At 51.5% G+C, this 19,539-nt stretch overlaps 1 protein-coding gene across 9 annotated transcripts in view; it reads right to left on the bottom strand.

Annotated features, from left to right (window-relative positions):
* LSS (lanosterol synthase) overlaps window positions 1-19,539 on the bottom strand; it is a 30,497-nt gene that overhangs the window by 10,039 nt on the left and 919 nt on the right. For 3 of the 9 annotated variants that reach the window (XR_015132979.1, XM_086317348.1, XM_086317829.1), the window contains exons 3-17: window positions 18,929-19,067; window positions 16,842-16,950; window positions 16,022-16,143; window positions 15,159-15,255; window positions 13,769-13,904; window positions 13,433-13,541; window positions 12,681-12,799; window positions 11,494-11,591; window positions 11,210-11,237; window positions 9,600-9,656; window positions 8,909-8,980; window positions 8,592-8,642; window positions 7,913-8,062; window positions 7,522-7,618; window positions 6,678-6,783 (exon numbers count right to left, since the gene is read on the bottom strand). Coding sequence is in view for 8 of the 9 variants with exons in the window: in XM_086317348.1 (XP_086173474.1) it covers window positions 6,678-6,783; window positions 7,522-7,618; window positions 7,913-8,062; window positions 8,592-8,642; window positions 8,909-8,980; window positions 9,600-9,656; window positions 11,210-11,237; window positions 11,494-11,591; window positions 12,681-12,799; window positions 13,433-13,541; window positions 13,769-13,904; window positions 15,159-15,255; window positions 16,022-16,143; window positions 16,842-16,950; window positions 18,929-19,067 (1,490 nt within the window). In the remaining variant the exon portion in view is untranslated. Of the gene's footprint in view, window positions 1-718; window positions 993-6,677; window positions 6,784-7,521; window positions 7,619-7,912; window positions 8,063-8,591; window positions 8,643-8,908; window positions 8,981-9,599; window positions 9,657-11,209; window positions 11,238-11,493; window positions 11,592-12,680; window positions 12,800-13,432; window positions 13,542-13,768; window positions 13,905-15,158; window positions 15,256-16,021; window positions 16,144-16,841; window positions 16,951-18,901; window positions 19,068-19,539 lie in introns of those variants that run through there. The other 6 variants (XM_086317279.1, XM_086317427.1, XM_086317533.1 and 3 more) reach the window with 5 other exon arrangements.

Raw genomic sequence — 19,539 nt, 5'->3', positions numbered from 1 at the left:
ATGTAAAAGAAAGAAAATATATATTATCTATATCTATATCTATATAAAGAAATAGTGTACACCTTCAATTTTATCCATAATTTATAGATAGATTTGTTATAGATTCATTTGTCTATATATAAGTAATAGTTTTATAAAGTACAAAATAGAATGCATACATGGCATATACTGAAAACAAGAAACACATGTCCATTTACTAAACTTTTCTTTCAGTTAGTTCCATGGTTTTACATGCAAAGATACAGGCTGTAATGTACACTGTATTTCTTCTAAGGAATGACTCCACATGTTTGAAAACCACCATTCTCATAGGTCAGCAAATTGAGTAACAAAGGGCTGTGCACCAAACAGGCCAGCACAGCCACACCACCCGTCCTGTTCTGCAAACACAGTTGTAACTCCTCAAAGCCAGGTGCAACCTAGGCCCCTGCTTTGCTGCCTTGTCTTTTCAGATTTCAGCCAGGGAGCAATCTTATAACTACTTGCAAGGCTGGTAATTCTGGTGGAGTTTTCAAAGACAGTCACAGCTTATAGTTGAAGCTGCCACCAGTTCAGAAGTTTTTCTCCCATCTTTCAAATCTTTATTCTGCCTACTCAACTCAGAGAGCAATCCCCTTCAGCAGCTATGTGGGGATCCTGCATCCCTGCCTATTTGGTCCTTCCCACTCTAGCAAACAATGCCAGGATGAACCCGTAGACACAAGGGAATCTCATAATGTAATTTTCAAAAAGCATATGGTTTATTTTAACTGTATTATGTAGAAAGAGTTCACAATCATTTGCTGTAGTTCACAGGCAATTATGCTATCCTCTAAGAGTGACAACTGGCTTCCCAGGTGAAGTGGTAAAGAATCTGCCTACCAATGCAGGAGATGCAAGAGACATGGGCTTGTCCCGAGGGGCAGGACGATCCCTTGGAGGAGGATATGGTGTTGCCGCTCCAGTATTCTCATCTGGAAAAACCCATGGACAGAGGAGCCTGGCAGGCTATCCTGCCAGGATAAAAAAAAAAAAGAGTCGAACACAACTAAGCAACTGAGCGCACACACACACACTCAAGAGTGACAACTGCCTTGCATCCTTTCTAGATAAGCTTTGTAAGTTTTTGAAATTGAGAAAATAACATTTGAACTAATAAAGTTGAAACGACAGCATTTAAAAAAGAGGCTTTTCAAAGAAAATACAAACTGCCTATAGCAAGTTCCCTTGCCAAAACTGATTTGCAAAAGAGCTAAGCTTGTTCCTTTGTTTACAAAACTACAAGAAATAATACGGATGAAAAAAGTGGACTATACAGGAGAAGTCGGATGTACGTTTTCAGTAGAAGGCATGAGGGATAAATATGCATTTTCGTTCAAGGAAAAAAGAAAGTAATTTTGTTCTAAGGTAAAATGATTGTTCCAGAATAAAAAAGGAAAAAGGACAAAACCTGAAGTATGTAAAAAGGTATAGGTTTATAGAAAAGGAATCTTAAGAAAGGAATTTTATGTTTAGTCAAGTCAACTAAGATTAGAATGGATTTTATGCTAGTTTTTTAAAAAGGAAGAATTTTAATATTAAAATCACACTGGTACAAAATTAGGATTTGTTTTTCTTTGTTAAAAGGATATTTTTCTTAGATTGTTGGTCTGATCTTAATAAGAAAGATTTTTGTTTACCTTTAATATGCCTAGGAAACTAAAATTCTATGATTTGTCTTTATCAGGTCTTTGATTACTTAAGAAAACTGAGTCTTCTCTATTAAAAGAAAGAAAAAAAATTTTTAACAACTATCTAACTTTCATTATGTGTTAAATTTCATGGGAAATATTGTTAAATAAGAAGTGAGGCTGAACTTTTTTTTAGGAAATATTTATATGGAAATTGTTAATATAAATATTCAAAAAAACACAGGCTTTCTTGGTGGCTCAGCAGTAAAGAATCCGCCTGCAATGCATGAGACACAGGTTTGATCCCTGAGTTGGGAAAATCCCCTGGAGAAGGAAAAGGCAACCCAGTCCAGTATTCTTGGCTGGGAAATCCCATGGACAGAGGAGCCTGGCAGGCTATGGTCTATGGGGTCACAAAAGAGTCATACGTGACTTAGCAACTAAACAACAATCAGAAATCATGAAATTCCCAAAAATCTGGTATGCCTTGATATAATGTCATCAGTCATAATACCAATTATTGTCATTTACAAACAGTTATTATTATTTAAAAATAGTTATTATTTGTTTTACTTTGCGGCTTTTGCAAAAACATTCCTGCAAAAGCGCTTCATCTTCAAAGAGATTCATGGAAAAGGCTCTGACAAGTCCTCTAGAATGAAGGTTTCTGATAAGTTTAGGATCAAAACACTGAATTGGGTAAAAATTTCCAGAACTCTGGCAGAAAACTGGTGAATTCATAAAACTGATAACAAAAGATCAAGATCAACAAGCATTAATCACTGGAGACTAAATGAACTGATGAAGGTAATTATAGTTTTTATAACTTAATTTAAAACATTGCTTATTCTTTATCATTTCATTTTCTAAATTTAAAGAACCCCTTTTCTTCTCTTTTAAGCTATCTTTAACTTACAGCAATTTGGTAAACAGTTATCTTTTTCTCCCAATCTGGTCCCCCCAGATCGATTCTAAAACTCCTATTAAACGTTCTAATTTTTCATAACAATACATATTTGTGAAAGTTCAATACAAATCTGTTCCAGTAACAGGCCATAACCGGACAATTCCTTGGCTTGGCCTCTTAGCCTAAAGAGACGCTGAAGGTCTAATCTGAGATTCCTCATGAAAAGCTTCAGCAAAACAGATTTTAAAAAGCTTACATGGTCAGTCACTATTCCAGTTACACTTACATAAATAATCAGGACAAGTTTATTGAAAGTGGACTTGGGTATCTTTGACAGAAACAGAGGTTACTATGGATAGAAAAACTATTCTTCAATAACACACCATTATGTACATTAGATGGGAATACCAGATCACCTGACCTGCCTCTTGAGAAATCTGTACGCAGGTCAGGAAGAACTGCATACAATTAGAACTGGACATGGAACAACAGACTGGTTCCAAATTGGGAAAGGAGTACATCAAGGGTGTATATTGTCACCCTGTTTATTTAACTTATAGGCAGAGTACATCATGAGAAACACTGGGCTGGAAGAAGCACAAGCTGGAATCAACATTGCCAGGAGAAATATCAATAACCTCAGATATGCAGATGACACCACCCTTATGGCAGAAAGTGAAGAAGAACTGAAGAGCCTCTTGATGAAAGAGAAAGAGGGGAGTGAAAAAGGTGGCTTAAAGCTCAACATTCAGAAAACTAAGATCATGGCATCCAGTCCCATCACTTCATGGCAAATAGATGGGGAAACAGGGGAAACAGTGGCTGACTTTATTTTCTTGGGCTCCGAAATCAATGCAGATGGTAACTGCAGCCATAAAATTAAAAGACGCTTGTCCCTTGGAAGAAAAGTTATGACCAACTTAGACAGCATATTTAAAAGCAGAGACATTACTTTGTCAACAAAGGTCTGTCTAGTCAAGGCTATGGTTTTTCCAGTAGTCATGTATGGATGTTAGAGTTGGACTATAAAGAAAGCTGAGCGCCAAAGAATTGATGCTTTTGAAGTGTGGTGTTGGAGAAGACTCTTGAGAGTCCCTTGGACTGCAAGGAGATCCAACCAGTCCATCCTAAAGGAGATCAGTCCTGGGTATTCATTGGAGGGACTGATGTTGAAGCTGAAAGTCCAATAACTTGGCCACCTGATGCAAAGAACTGACTCATTGGAAAAGACCCTGATTCTGGGAAAGATTGAGGGCAGGAGAAGGGGACGACAGAGGATGAAATGATTGGATGGCATCACCAACTCAATGGACATGAGTTTGGGTAAACTCCAGGAGTTGGTAATGGACAGGGAGGCCTGGCATGCTGCAGTCCATGGGGTCACAAGGAGTTGGACAGGACTGAGCGACTGAACTGAACTGAACTGATGTACATTAGATGCTAGCATCATTAACTGTCTTTGAAGTTTGTTTTCTCAGTGTACACTGGACTGAATCCTGAATTCTTCTAATTTCTTCCTGTATGTGGATAGAACTCTTCAAACTAACACTTCCAATTTTCTTCCATCTTTTGAGTTCACTACAAAACGAATGCTGCCCTTTTCCCAAACCTTGCAAGCAAAAGCTGGACAACTTGATACAAACTTCAACAGCTCATGAGAGGACAGTCTTCATGCTTGTTGCTATGTGGCCACTCAGAAAGATCACCAGAGACTCACACTGAGAACCAGGACTATCCTATCTGATTGCCAAGCCTGTCCTCACTTCATCTGACAATGCTTTGAACCCAACACCCAGAAATTGTCTCAACTGGCTGCTCCCCAAACTCAGAAACTGAAATTATAATTTGCTTTAACTATTACTCATTGCTTTCTTTTGTTTCCACAGAAATGCTTCTCACTGAATTACCTGATGGCTCAGATCATATAAAGGACTGATTTAGGTGGAAGCACGTGTGCAGTACTGCCTCCTGAAGTAAAGCCCCCGTGTGCCTTTCCTACTGAGGAACGCTGAGGACCTGCAGTTGCTGACACACTATATGTGTTACATAAACAATGTTTAAAGTTTTTGAAGGTTGAGTCAGAAAGCTAATACCTGAATCTGGTGATAACCCATTTGATTTACTTAACTGATGAAATTTTGGCTCTGGGAAATTTTTCAATCTTGACTGTTGTTCTTTTTATAGTTATCACATTAAACTCTCAATGGTTTTAAATGTCTATCAGCAGCCACTCACATGCCAAATGCTAGCCATCAGAATGAGACAACTGGATGAAATCTGCAATAACAACGTGAATGATGAATATCCTGAGTACATGGCCCTCCCATCTGTCAATTCAACTAATGAGAAAAGAGATACCAACGGTAGAGACAAAGAATAATGTGACCCTGGCTGGTGATCCTCTCAGCCAGCCAAGACAGTGACCAAAAACCTGAGTGCAGCCTTGAAAATTCCCCAAGCAGACAAAACCAGCTCAATCATACACACAAAGGCTAATTTAGCTTATTTTGCAAGACTAACTTGACCTGGGTCATTTCTTGTTTACACCTCTGGAAATCATAAAGAAAACTGCTTATCAACCTTGATACAAAGTAAACACTTAAAATTTTAATACTGTAAACCAATCATTGTGAAGAATAAACGTTCTGTTTTCTCACAATATAAGCTGCTTTATAACAATATATACCCAACTCTCATTCAGAGTTTTGGTTTGAGCGCTCTTGGTTTGCAAACTGTTTTTTTGGTGTGTGCATGATAAATTGTTACTAATTACTGCTTCAACGATTCTTTGGTTTCCCTTTAGCTATTTAACAAAATAAAAACCTTTGACAAAATCCTGAACAAAATACTTACCAAGTCCAACAATCTAGAAAAAGGAAAGCACATAAAGACCAAGAATCATGAAACAACAGAATCATACAAGGATGAAGGAAAATCTACAAAAATTGCACAGAAGCCCCATAACACAGCAAGTCCACATCCACATCCTCAAGAAATGGGAACCTCTATGCCCCAAAAGACAAGTCTAAGGGGGTTCACAGCAGGATGGTTCATCATAACCCACTGAGAGACCCCCAAAGATCCATGACAGCACATGCATAAACCAAGTATGGGATCTGTATTTGACAGTGGAGACAGACGTGGGGTTCCACCTGGGATCACAGTGGGAAGGAGAACCAGGAGGGCAGCTTCTGGTAACGTGTTTGCCTGATGTGGTCACATGGGTGTGTGGGTGAATACTTCATTATTCACCCAAGGGCCACATGTAGGGTTTGTGTGCTTCTCTGAACATGTGCCAAATTGTACCAGGAAAGGTGTATGTAAAAATTCTATGATTTGAATACAGGTGGAGCATTCCTCACTTTATTGCGCTCTGCTTTATGAACTTTGCAGATACTATGTTTTTTTTTTACAAACGGAAGGTTCATGGCAACCTTGCGTCGAACAAGTCTATCAGGCCACTCTCCAGCAGTATTTGCTCACTTCACGTCTCTCACATTTTGGTAATTCTCACAATGTTTCAAACTTTCTCATTACCATTGTGTCAGTTGTGGTGATCTATAATCAGTAATCTTGGATGTTATTATCACAAAAACAATTCGACTCGCTGAAGGCTAAGATGATGGTTAATATTTTTTAGCGATGAAATGTTTTTAAATGAGATATATTTTTCTTAGATATAATGCTATTGAACACTTAAAAGATTACAATATAGCATAAACATAAATTTCAAATGCCCTGGGAAACCAAAAAATTCATGTGACCCACATTATACTGACATTTGCAGTGGCTGGAATTGAACCGTGGTATCTCCTAGGTACACCTTCATGTGTCCTCTTTTAACATTAAGAAGATGCAAAGAATAGCTTTTATGGTATAACTGTGCTACTCTGACCCCCAGTACACACACTTGATATACTTCAGGGCATACAACCACATCCAGAAGCATCTGAACCTCTTCCATTTTTAAATGAGTTTCATTCCAGAGCCCCCTTCCTGAGATGGGCCCCCTGCCCTAGCACCCAAGTGAGCAAATGGCTTGCTCTCAATGACATCAAGGTTGTCTGAGTTCTTGCCCCCAAGTTAATGGCACCTGTGCTGCGTGGCCAAGCACCCCTTACCTGATCTCCCCGGCCCTGTGGTCTGGGAACTGCTTGTGGAAAGTCTTCAGCGCCTGCATCACTGCTGAAGTGCACTCCACGTACGTGTAGTCAATCATGATGTCCCCTGGAAAACGGAAGGAAAGACTCAGGCAATCCAGGCCAAACCATGAGACAGGAGAGTGCCGTAACACACGGTGCCTGACTGTCCTCCAGAGGAAAGGAGGAGATGTCACCGGCGACCAGCCTGGGGACATGGCCACCGGTGGGAGGGTGGCCCTAGCGCAGGTGACCTGGAGGCCTGTCTGTGCTGCAAGATGGCCAGGCTGGTAGGAGGGTGAAAGAGCAGGGCGTACAGCGGAGCCGCACCCACCCTAAAAAGGCCTGCATGGGAGCACGCCTGCCAGTTACAGGAGCCCAACAAACGGAGACCCGTGTACAGGGTGCACACGGGCCACACCTGGGAGGACACAGGTGAGCGGCCCCGCCATCACCGCCCTTCACGGGCTCCATGAGGAGCACTCAGGAGGCAGGCCGGCCCTCATGGAACACAGAGCAGGGGTGGCCCAGGCTCAGACCTGAGAGCCCCAGTGAGGCCGCCCCCACCTCCGAGAGGCACACTGCAGCTTTCCTATCTACCACCAGGGTCACCACACCCTGGAAGGTGAGGAGCCCAGACAGTTCTGGTGTTTGGGGGCTCCTCAGAGCGTCTGCCCGCATCCACCTCACCTGCCAGCAGTTGGTTGGTACTGTGCACCAACCCCCACCCCCAAGCAGGGAAAGAGCTCCAGGCGCTGGCAGGAGGGCCTGCCTTGGACATGTGGGGCCCCTGAGTCCGTGGCCACGTGACAGGTCAACTACTCACCGAAGACCTCGGAGGGGTTCAGAAGCTCCAGAAGGTGTCCCCCACGCTTGGTCTCGTAGGTGGCAAACCCTCCGTCGGGGTTTCTCAAGCTCAGCAACTAAAACCAGCGAGAGGTCCTGAGAATCCACGCAAGGCAAGGAGCCGAGGAGCAGCCCAGACCTTGTGGGCCCAGAACAGTGGGCACTTTGTCAACCAGGCACTCTGGGACCACCTGGGATCCCTTCCCAGCACACACGTGCCTATCACTTATAAATCACATATGCGCCACCAAACGAGCCATCTCCATGTAAAACTTTGACAAGACCTGGTTAAGAGGGTCTGTGGTTGGGCGGCCAAGACTCGGCGTGCCCAGCACCCTCAGGGATGGGAGCCCCACAACCAGCAGCCTCACCACAGCGACAGTGTCGAAAAGCCGCTCTCGTGGGACATGATTGGAAACAAAGGGACACTTTTCCTGCAGGAGGAGGATGGACTTCAAGGCCTCAGCCGTGCAGTCAGCCACGATCCAGCCACAGTCCAGCGTGCTGAAGCTAAAGCCACCCTGTAAAGTGCGGGGCTGTAAGTGTGGAGGCCAAGGCATCTTCCCTGCCCTTGCAGGGCTGATGCCTGACCATCATGGGGAAGTACAGCCACAGCCCCAGGCCACACACATGCAGACAGGCCTCCAGATTCCAGCACAAGGACTGCAGCCTCTACCAGGCAGGCTCCACCTCAGGAAGGGCACAAGCAGCCGCTGTGGGAAGGTGGCCGTGGCCGTGGCCATGTTGACGCCCCGCACGCTGCAGGAACGACCCAGCCAGCCCTGCCCTCCTCCCTCTCGTTCACGTCTGACAGCTTGTTTAACATCTGCACGTTCTGCTGAGTGCACGTATGTGTCACATGATGCAGTGAAACCCTGGCAGCTCAGCTACTGGGTTTGTACACGACTCCACGGTCAGGAACATCATGGGTGCCCCGGTGGAACCCCACCCTGTGCGTCTATCAGAGCAGGAAGCTCCAGAAGACTGGGAGCAGCTCCTCCTCACAGGCAAGGTCCAGCTAAACAGGGCCGGTGGTGCAGGGCGTGATACCTTGCTCATATGGCGGTAGTACTTCTGGTAGTCGGGGAAATTGTCTGGCACCTGGGCAGCACACAGGGAAAGCGGGGGTGAGGAGCACATCACTACCGTACCGGACACGCGCAGATGGGCAGGAGCGGCCAGCACAGTGGGAGGCGCAGAGACCCAGGGCTCCTGCCCCCTCAGTCACCAGAACCAGAGGAACCCCCCGCCAGGCAGCACCCCCTGACCCACTCCCCCATCCACAATCGGGCACACCCTGAGTGGGAGATGGCAGAGGGAAGGAGGGAGCCCCATCTGTGGGAGGCATGGGCCGGGCTTGGCCTTACCTGTGAGATCCGGAGATACTCATGCGCCTTCCGCAGGCAGGACCAAAACTCCGGCCTGTGTTGTGCACGTGCCTAGAAAAGAGAAAAGGGGCTGAGATGCTTGGCAGCATATGTCTGCACGGTGGCTGGTCCCTGGACGCTACTGGTGACACCCAGCCACTCCCAGGAGCCAGAGGCAAACCCCTCCAAGTCTCGGTGGGCTTGGGTTCTGCCACCAAGTCAGCAGGACGTGGTGAAGCAATGAAGCAGGCTTCTCCACCGCACCCAGCCCCAGCCCACCACACAGGGTCCCTGCCTGTCTAAGGCAGGCTGCTACGTGGCCCACACTTCTTCCTAGGGCTCCCCATCCTGCCAACCTCATTCCTCATTCCCACCAGCATGAAAACATGCTCCTATTTCTCTCCAGCATGTACTAAGAAGTATCCATAATGAGCCATTTGAGCAGTGAGAGGGCCTGGAGCCCACAGTCCCTTCCCAAAGACCCCACCACCTCATCACCTCAGGAACCACCCTCCAAGGCTCCCTGTCCCTGGAGCCTTCAAACACCAACCCCCCACCAACCCAGAGTTGCCAGGCAAGAGGCTCAGAGCCCAGCTGAGGGGAGGGTCAGGGCCAGCAGGGCCATGTCCACTGAATGCAGGGGTAGACACACAGGAAGGGCAGCTGAAGAATGAGGGACAATGTCATATACCTCCAGCAAAGCCTGGATGGCGAACGCAGTGTCCCAGATCTGTGAGCCATTGGTGCCCTGTGGAGAAAGGATAACATTATAGCTGCCTCTCCTGCACTCCACCCCAACTTCCTAGATCCCACAGGCGCCTAGAGGGTCAAAGAGGGTGCAAGGGCCTCCACCGGATCCTGAAGAGGTGGGAGCCCAGTTGACCCCTGACCCCAGGCTCTGGGCTCTGCACTCTGACACCCACAGGGGCCTGAGTGGGTGGTCTGGCAGACAGACATGGGTCAGGCAGCCCAACCTGCCTTCGTCAGAATATCAGCCAGGGCAGGGCTTCCTCAGGGCACTTCCAGGATTTGGATGCTATGGCCTCTACTGCCCACCCAGTGGCACGGAGCCCAGACAGACTGGTGGCCCTCAGCAGCCCCAGACATCATGGCCTTGCCAGACAACATGTGGGAAGAAAGCACACGACCAAGGCAGCCCCAGGCCACAAAAACCTGATCTGATCAAGCCCTGATCAGATCAGGGCACAGAGCAGGAAGAAGGTGGACACCCTCGGGACAAATGGCCCAGGAGAGAAGGACACCGGGAGACTGTAGGATGAAGGTGACATTAAGGATCAGCCTCCTGGGTGAAATCGTGATACCAGCGAGCCCACAGCACAACGCCACTGCAGGCTGCCATGAGATCCAGGGGACAGCATGGCAGTTCCGTCAGAACCAGAAGCTCCAGGGCTGGAGGCTCACCACCTTCCTCAACTTCGTGGGTTTTGGGATACTTCACATAAGACTGGCAGTGTGGGGCCCAGGCAACTAGAAGAGGGGCTTGAATGCTGGAAGAAGGGCCAGGAAGCTGGAAGAGAGGCTTGAGCACCCTTAGCAAGGGCACCTGGGCAGGTGGTCTGTGCTGGGCAGGGTCAGGCTCACGTGCACCCATCCCAAGGGGTCCAGCACTTAGTGTGACCCAAGGACATTGCTGGGGGCGCCCTGTTCCACACTGAGTGACAGCAGAGCAAAGCCCGAGAGCTCTTGGCTGGCTGCCTCTGGGGCCCCTGCTGCCGGGACAGGACCGGGTCAGCCCAGGCCGCCCTGTGACCCGCAGCCCCACCCCCAGGGCCATGCATAGGACACAAGTGGGGGGAACATCATCTACAGCATCCAGACACTGGAAACCAGCAAACAGCACAAACAGCCCGCCCACAGGGAGCATGTCTCAGGACGCTGAAGAGGGACTCAGCTCCAGGAGGCAGGGGGAGGGCAGGGGCTCTCCTCTGACTGTCCTGACCCCACCAGCCAGACCCCATGTGCGAGCTGCAAGATCAGCATCCAGCAGCAGTCGGCTAGTGCCAAGAACCCCCCGTGGCCTTCGTCCCCTCTGAGCTGTGGCTGAGTGACCTCAGTGTACAGACCACTCACAGAGGGTGGCTGCCAGCCCTTGGTTCTCCCACCATCCTGGGGGCCCGTCAACATTCCTGCCAGACGGCACCCACCCGGGAGGGCCCAGCAACATCCCTGAGACACAGGACCTCAAGCCAACAGGCCATGTGGGGAGGAGAGACTGGGGATGTGAACAAACCCAGGGCGGGGACGGTGGCAAGGACGCAGCTTCGGCCCCACTGCCCTCACCTGCATCTTCATGCCATCGAGGCCCAGCCTACAAGGAGGGGGAGAATGACCTGGGTCAGGGAGCACAGGCAGTGCCAGACATCAGGGGCCCAGAGTCCACGTCCGGAGAGTAACCCACCCGAGCAGCACGGGACACACAAGGAGGCTCCCCCATACCCAGCATGCGGAGGGTCCAGTGGGGAAGAGGCCACCCTGGAATGCAGACTGAGGGACACACAGGCTGTGCCCACCCTCCCCCAGACAGGCCAGCACTCAGCTCTTGGCTTCACCTCCCGCACACTCACCAGAGGTAGTCAGGAATCCTGGACACGTGCTCCTGGAAGACAGCAGAGGCTGGCCCGTCTACATGCCAGCGCACGAGCATGTTGATGGTTTTCGAGATCTGCAGGAGACAGCCTGGTCAGGGCCCTGCCCCACACCCACTGGGTTCCTGGGCTTGAGGGCTGCGGCCCCAGCAAAGCCTTGTTGCAGGCGAGGCCACTGCTCTGACCACTTTCCCAAGCACTCTCTGCTTCCAGGCCCTGAGATAAAAAAAACCAGGCTGCAGCGAGTAGCCAAGGCAGGTGTGCCTGGAGGGAGGGGGCACTGCAGCAGGGAAAAGACAGGGTGACCCACAGAGGGGACGCAAGCCAGCCAGTGGGTGAGCAGGACTGCCACGAGGTGACAGACAAGGCAGGGACCCTGCGTGGGCGCCTGGGTGTGGGGTGTCCTGAGCTGTTCGAGATAACTCGGGACCAAGGGCAGAGCTGTCTGTGGAGCATGGGAGAGAATTGGGAGTGAGACCAGTGAGCCAGGGCCTGTTGCTCAAAGCAGAAGTTCTAGAGACCCAACCCTTCCACCCGAGAGGTCACAAATCAAGGTCTAACTTGTTTATGCAGCACTAAGAGCCCACACAGAATAGCCCAATGTTGAAAGGGCCGTTCAGCAGAGCAGTGGTGGTTTACGGCCCCAGGTACCATGTGGCCCAGCAAACACCTGCCAGCAGGGTCAGGGATGTGGCTCACACGGTGGCCCCGTGGGGGTCCTAGCATGGAGGTCACAGCCTGCCCCCTGGTTCACACAACTCTGCCTCCTGTACCTGTTGCCCTAAGGCTGCAGGCCATCGACTGACCCTGTGATGGCCGCCTGGGCACACACGCAAAGCCGGGTCAGGAGCCCAGAGGCTCTGTGAAGCGAGAGTCTAGAGCCAGCAGACTCATCAGGAGTCAGGAATGGAAACAAGCACAGGGGCCCTCCAAAGAAGAAGGAGGCCAGCAGTGGCCATCGGGGTGGGATGGGGGGAGGGGAGGAGGGGGTGGAGAATGGGGGAATAGGAGCAGCATTCTAGACACACCAGGTTGGGGACAGTGCAGGCCAGGCCAAGGGTCCTGGGGGATCGGAGGCCACATCCCAAGGAGAGACCTCACCTGGGGGAGACCCCACCCCCAGCCCCACAGACACAGGCCCAGACACCCAGGGGGAGCGCACTGACCGGGCCGATGCTGATACACTTGGTGAAGCGGTCATCAGCTGCGATGTGCTCATACAGCTTCTGGGTGGCCCACTGCCGCAGGCTGGTGCTGTGGTGGCGCTCGTACAAGTTGAGGATGGCTGTGGGGCGTGGTAGGGGGTCGTCAATGACAGCAGACATGGGAGGAGCGCTGGCTCCATCATAGCAGGCAGCCTCTGCCCCCACCGGCCTGCCTGGGCGGCTATGCCGCACCCCCGACGCCCCACCCCAGCATCCTGCAGTGAGGGAACAGCATCCTGCAGTGAGGGAACGAGTGAATGGACAAGTGGGGACGAGCAGATGGGCGGGGGGCGGGGAGCAGACAGGTGTGCGGGCAGGGAGTGGAGGGCGGGGGAGATGAATGGAAGGGCGAAGGGGAACATGCCGCTTGCTCACACAGCACCAATGGGAGGCGCTGGGCTCCGATGGATCCATGGGAACTGGGCCTGGACGGGGCTCTGGGGACCGCCCCTTCTGTTCCACAGAGGAGACACCCCCGGCCCAAGGCCCTAGGCTCTGAATCCTCTCTCCAGGAGCCCGAATGCCAGGCAGGTCTGCTCGACATGAGCTGTGCAAGGCCGGCCCCCGTCGTCCCCACAGGACCCCAACACAGGATGGTGAGAAGGGCAGAAGGAGACCCTTTGAGGGGCAGTGTCCCTTCCTATCACTTCAGATGTCCCCCGACTCCGCGGTCCTAGCCAGCCCGGGGAGGGGGGCGCTGGGGGAATACCCACCGTATACTACGTGGAGCAGCCAGCTGTGTGGCGTGTACAGATCGTCCGGGGCCACGCTGTTCCTGTGCGCGGCCCAGTCGATGCAGCTGTAGTCCTCCAGGTAGAGCTCCTGCGGGCAGGCAGCGCCTCAGCCCAGACCTGCTGGGCCCTGGGCCCCCTGCCCCCATCCCTACTCTGCCCCCGGGCAGACCCTGATGAGCACAGCCTCCCCAAGTCCATCCCAGGGCGCTTCGCAAGGCTCACTGGACCTATCAAACAGCATAGCCCTCCCAGGCAGTCATTCAGGGACATGGGGCGGGGCTACACTCTGGGGCAGGCACGTGCGGGCAGGCTCACCTGGCGGAGGCTCTGGACCAGCGGGCCCTCCTCGGCACTCAGCCGCGTGCTGTAGCAGTAGGCCATGGGCAGGTACACCTGCCGACAGTGGCACCAGATGGTGGAGGGATGTGCGGGCATCCAGTCAGGAAACAGCCTGGGGGCAGAGTATGTCAGTGGGCACCCCCCCACAACTGTTTCAGCAAGTGGACACCGGAGGCAGGGCTGTCTCCAGCCAAGTGGGCACAGCCCTCAGCGCTTCACAGCCGAGCTCCTGAGGGGCGCAGTCTGAGTAGCCAACAACCCCTCCAGTGCCTCCTAACGCCAGGAGACGCGGCCCCTAATGGGTCAGGGAGCCTGCAAGTTCCCGGCTGTGACCAACATGTCACAGAAACAGAGACCCTTAACCACAGAGATGCTGAGTGAGGGGTCTACAGAGACACTCTGGACTATCTTTGCAGCTTTTCTGGGGATTGAAAAGTATTTCAAAATTAAAAGTTCTTACCTAAAAACCTTTAGGACTGCCATGTCTCCTCAAGTCTGACCAAGTCTGACCACTGGCCCTGCTGTGCTTTGCCCAAACACCCACCCTGACGTGGGCACAGCTCTGCAGCCCGCCAGGCGGCTGAGCACCTGGGCGGTCTCCTCCACCCTCCCCTTTCAGCCTCAGACCACATGTGCGAGGGGTCTCTGACAGCTACCACTCCAGGGACCTCATCTCCTGGGGGTGATACCGAGGTGCTTATATGTATATGGATGTGTTCTGGACACATCCACAGCTTTCATGAGATATTCACAAAATGCTTACAATTGCCAGCTAATAGGCTTCACACAATATGGAATGAAAGTTGATTTTGCTGAGTTTTTAAATAGCATTACAGTTCTGCTGAAAGGAAAATTCTCATCTTTCAAATATACACACTAAAGTATTCACAGGGGAAACAGGATGTCTGGGATCAACTTTAACATTCACTGGCAAACAACTAGAAGGCGGGCAGTAAGATAGCATGCACACCCCAACCCTGGCTGGGGAGGGCTGCGTGGCCGTCACCTTCGTTCTCTGTTTCGACGGATGCTCAGAGTGTCTATAACAACACAATTACAGCCACCTGTGCAGCAAAGCCAGCAATTCATTCCCTACCCCAGTGGCTCTGTAAGCAGTCAGGCAGGACCCACCCACCTGCTGAGGACCCAACCCCACTGCACCTCCCTCCCTCCCGCCCAACTGGGAACCCCCTTCTCTCCTCTGTCAGCCAAGCACGGGTTCTACCAGGGGCCTAACACCACCCCACACCACTGAATGGACAGTCCCATATCTGACTAACAGGCAGCAAGTGACCCAGGCAGTGTCACTCCACTTGCTAAGACACTGGTGACCCGGCCACCAAACTGACTGTAGGGGGTCACATACCACATTTCTGGAAACAGTGTATTGAGGCCTTCCCAGCTGTACACGTTCAGGACAGCCAACCAAAACTTCCCCCAGGACGGGATGAACACAGCACCACCTGGAGGGAGAGCATAGTCCCCGTCACCGGCCTCTGGCTGAGGAGGAGATCCTCAGGAACAGAGCCCCTCAGCCAACAGGCTGCTGAGGGTCCTCTCCCCTTCGCGTTGAGCAGGTTCCAGAGCCCTCGGACCACCCACACCACAACCACTGGCTGGAACAGACAGCTTCCCCAGAACAAGCGTGTCTCCCCTGCCCCCAGGAAGACAAAGCAGTGCAGGCGAAGCCCTGAGCCAGGAAGGGGCGTCAAGGTGCCGACAGGAAGGCCCTCCGGTGGGTGAGCGCAAAACTGGAAGCATGAACAGCGTGAGGAATGTCTGGGAGGGGCGGGCAGGCGGGCAGGTGGGCCAGAGCGGCAGTGGGTGATCTCTGAGCGGCAGGAGCTGAAGGGCCTCCCAGGGCGAGGGCAGAGCAGCCACCACTAGGAATTCCGCCAGGCACACAGTAGGGCAGGCAGCAGGGCAAGCAGAGCTCCACCAGCTCCACCCCACAGGTGCAGCCCAGCTGCCCTCTGGGAAGGCACACTCCCGCAAGCAATGCGCCAGCGTGTCCTTCGTGAGTCCATGCCGATTTGTGGAACAGAATTGTGAAACACAGCAACCTTACTTTGTGCTCTGAAATTTTACTGGCAAGGGTAGGCAGTTTCCTCCTACTCCCACTTTGATGCCTTCCTTGCATCTGTCTATTAATAGTTTCAATTTGCGAGCCCTCCTTACACTGAGGTAACATGACCTCTTTACTGCCTGTGTGTTCTGGGCAGGGGTTACCTTTCTTGTGAAGAAGGTTCCGGGCTCGCACCAGGTCAGGATCGTCAGGCCCCACACCCAGAATTCTCAAAGACACATAGTTAAGCGCAGTTCCAAATACCGTGGACTTGTCCTCAACGTGCCTACGGCAGAAGGAGGCGAATGAGAAATGACATCTTCCATTACTTAAGAAATTAAGCAACGCTTTCATTAAGCTTCCTCAGCAAATCAAGAATGACATAACTACACAAGAAACATCCAGAACAGCCATACTCCGGTAAGAGTTCCTGCACCTCTGTGACAACTGAGCAGTTCCAAACTGCTCCCCAGGCCTGCCCGCCTCCTCTGTCCACTTCTCACACTGAATCAACAGGACCAGTGTCGTGTGGCAGTGACTCAGCTAAGACTCTACATCACTGAGGCCCGCAAAGCCCACTCCAGAGGCAGCCAGCCAGGCGGGAAAGGGCACTGGCGAGATCCTGTCTGCCCCAGCGCCCACAGGCCAGAGGGCTGGGACCCCAAGCTCGAGATGCCCACGACTCCGTCCAGGAGGTGAGCAGAGCTGAGCTGTCCTCCCAGGATTCTGCAATGAAGGCTGCCGGTATGGAGTCAGCAAGCCCAGGAGGGGCCCATGCCCCAGCTGCAGGATGAGAAGCACCAGGGAAACCTGGACCCGCCTGCATGGAGCCCCCAGCCCAATTCCCTCCTGCCAGGCTCTCTCCCCACCCACTCCCAGCCCACAGCTACAGTAACTCCCCGCCAACAGGTACATCTCTCACATAAGAACACATGTGCACATGTGCACACACACATGCCATGACCCAGGGTCAGGCAGACTCACAGGCCCCAGCCGCCGTCGGGGAGCTGCACAGACCGCAGGTACCGTATAATTTCTTCTCGGTATCCGGCCGGCAGAGGGATGTTCGCCACATGGCACGTGATCAGGAGGCCTGTGGGGCAGAACAGATACTCCTTGGCAGGGACTCAGCACTTCTAAGCCCAGGCCTGAGACTCTGGGAACCCCACGCAACAGGGAGCTCTCTGCTCGGCCGCTTCTTGTGCAAACAAGCCCGGGCAGGCTATTCCTCCCGACCCAATCAGGGACTTCGGAACCGGGGACCCAGGAGCAGCGGCAACAGCACACATGACACACACTGCGTGGAGCATGCAGAACCCACCAGCCACTCCAGGGTCCCATGCTACTGACATGCCAGCTGGGAAAGAAACCCCAAATGGATCATCCCTGGATGGGGTAATGTTTACTTGCTTATATTTACATATTCCCATTTTATTAAATGTTTTAATTGCACAAGTCACTTTGAAAGATGGACAACAAATAATACCCACAAAGAACCTTCTGTTCCCAGCCTGCCCCTCCTGAGCATGGTGTTCAAAGGCTCCCTACCTCCTCCCCCTCCACTCTACCCTTGGCCTTGACTTCATCAGCCACATGCCCATGGCACTGAGCCTGTGGGGTCTCAGGCAGGCCCCAACAACAACGTGTTGTGGAATGGATCCCTGACTCTGGCCAGATGCATGAGAAGCCCCAGCAGACATCACAGAGGTTCATAGGAAAAAGTCCATCTCCTTTTGTAACAAATATGATGCTTTCAAGACAGTGAAACACACAAGCAGGAAGCAGTGCCTGTGGCTTCCTCATTTTACAGTCAAGGAAACTGAGGCACAGCCCCTAAGTGGTGGGGCTGGGGCTGAAGCCCAGGAGGTCTAACCCCAGAGTCAGTGATCACCACAGTGATGCTCAGTGCAACACCAGCCACACAGAGTCATGGCCTCCAGGAGCGTTCTCCAAACTAAAGAAGAAAAAGACCAGTCAAATTTCAGTCAGCCATGGAAGAACCCTGAGACAGTACCCCAAAACAGGCCAGTGTTAACCTGAGAAAGATGGTCTGTCCAGAGTCCAGAGGGAGAGAGGAAAGCCCCACCTTACAGCCTGCAGAGAGCCAGGGGGGTGGGGGTGAGGAGAGGGGGGCGGCAGGCCAAGCCCAGAGCTGCAGCAGCAAGCACAAACCAACACAGCATCCCCATGACCTGTCGCCTACTGAGTGCCTGGTGCTGTGCACATATGACCAAACCCAGTTCCCATTGTCCCCACGTCACAGATGAGTCAGCCAAGGCATGGTGCAGTCCTGCCACCTTGCCCAGGGTCACAGCAAGCCAGTACAGTCACTGCCTCCCTACAAAGACCCCTGGGAAAAGTCTCAACAGGCTCTAGGTGGGACCAAGGGAAGAAAGCCCAATGACTTGCCCTCAAGGACAGGCCCATGGGTCCCTGGACAGGAGTACAAAGCTGAACAGTCCAGGAGACAGCAGGGCTTGGAGTCAAAACAAACACGGGAGCTTGATGGACTCCTAGAAATTCATAAAAGGAATTTCTCATATTGCTTTAGAGAAATGTTCCCAGTATGCAGCACAGTCTGATCTAGCCAAACCAGATGAGTACCCGGGAGATGCAACTGCAGTTCTCCTGCAGCTCACCAACCTCCACCTACAGCTCCCAGCTGAGCTCTCTTAGCCAAGCCTTCCAGTGAGTTCACATGTGCAAGCTGCCTACACAGGACTTAAAGATCGCCACCCAACACCCTGCCCACCTCTGCACCTTTCCACAGGCCAGGCCCTCCACGGATGCTCCTACTCTGCACTGGGACTCCAGAGCCTCCCTGCACCTCCCAAAGTACCCTGGCTTCCTTTTTCAGAACACTAGCTAGCTGAGCCTTCGCTCCCATCCCCCAGCAACAACATCAGGACAACTCAGGCACAAGGCAACCCTCCCCAGACCTTTTCTATGTAAGCTCCTAGTTTTTCACCTGTTCATTCACTCACACCACAGATGATCAATGAAGGCCTGAACCAGATCAAGCCAGGATCTCAAGAATGTCTTACCCACAAGCCACAGCAGCACCTTCCTACCTGGCAGGAGGAAGAGTGGGCCACCGTAATCACCCGCCCAATGCCCATCCTCAGTCTGCAGTGCAGCGTAAAATGTCACCCCATTCAGAGCCCCCCTGCAGGCTGTGTGCGCTTTCGGCAAGTCCTTAAAGAAACTTTTCTGCAAAGAAGAAAAAAAGAGATGAGAACTGAGGGGTCTGCAGCTAGGCCAGAGGAGCCCTCGGCATTTAGACAGCAAGTCAAAGTAACAAACTTGAATTATTTTGAAAGTTTCAGCTGTTTCAAAGCCTAAAATTCTGATGATGGTATTGCCAATCTCCCTCACAATTCTGTGTTCCAGTGACATATTTTCAAATTTATTCACAACTTCTCCAAGACATCTTAAATAAACCAAGTGCCCAAGAGTGTGTGACTCAGACCTAGAGCTCAGGCCTCTCTCGGGCAGGGGCCACGGGATGGCACAGTGACAGGGAGATTTCATTTATATGTCATACCCTCTAACTGTTTTCTCGTGAAATTCGCTGGATCAAAAACTTATTTTTCTGAATAAAAACAAAGTTAGAGGTGTTTTTTACACACAGCTTAGTGATAAAAGGATTGAAGCAAAGGGGCTTCATGTTCTGTGTTTACCC

The sequence above is a fragment of the Bos grunniens genome, chromosome 1 (assembly GCF_055505025.1).
Source record: "Bos grunniens cultivar Pamir isolate PY7600 chromosome 1, Bosgru_T2T1.0, whole genome shotgun sequence".
Classification (NCBI taxonomy): domain Eukaryota; kingdom Metazoa; phylum Chordata; class Mammalia; order Artiodactyla; family Bovidae; genus Bos; species Bos grunniens.
This window is presented reverse-complemented; position numbering and strand designations above follow the sequence as displayed.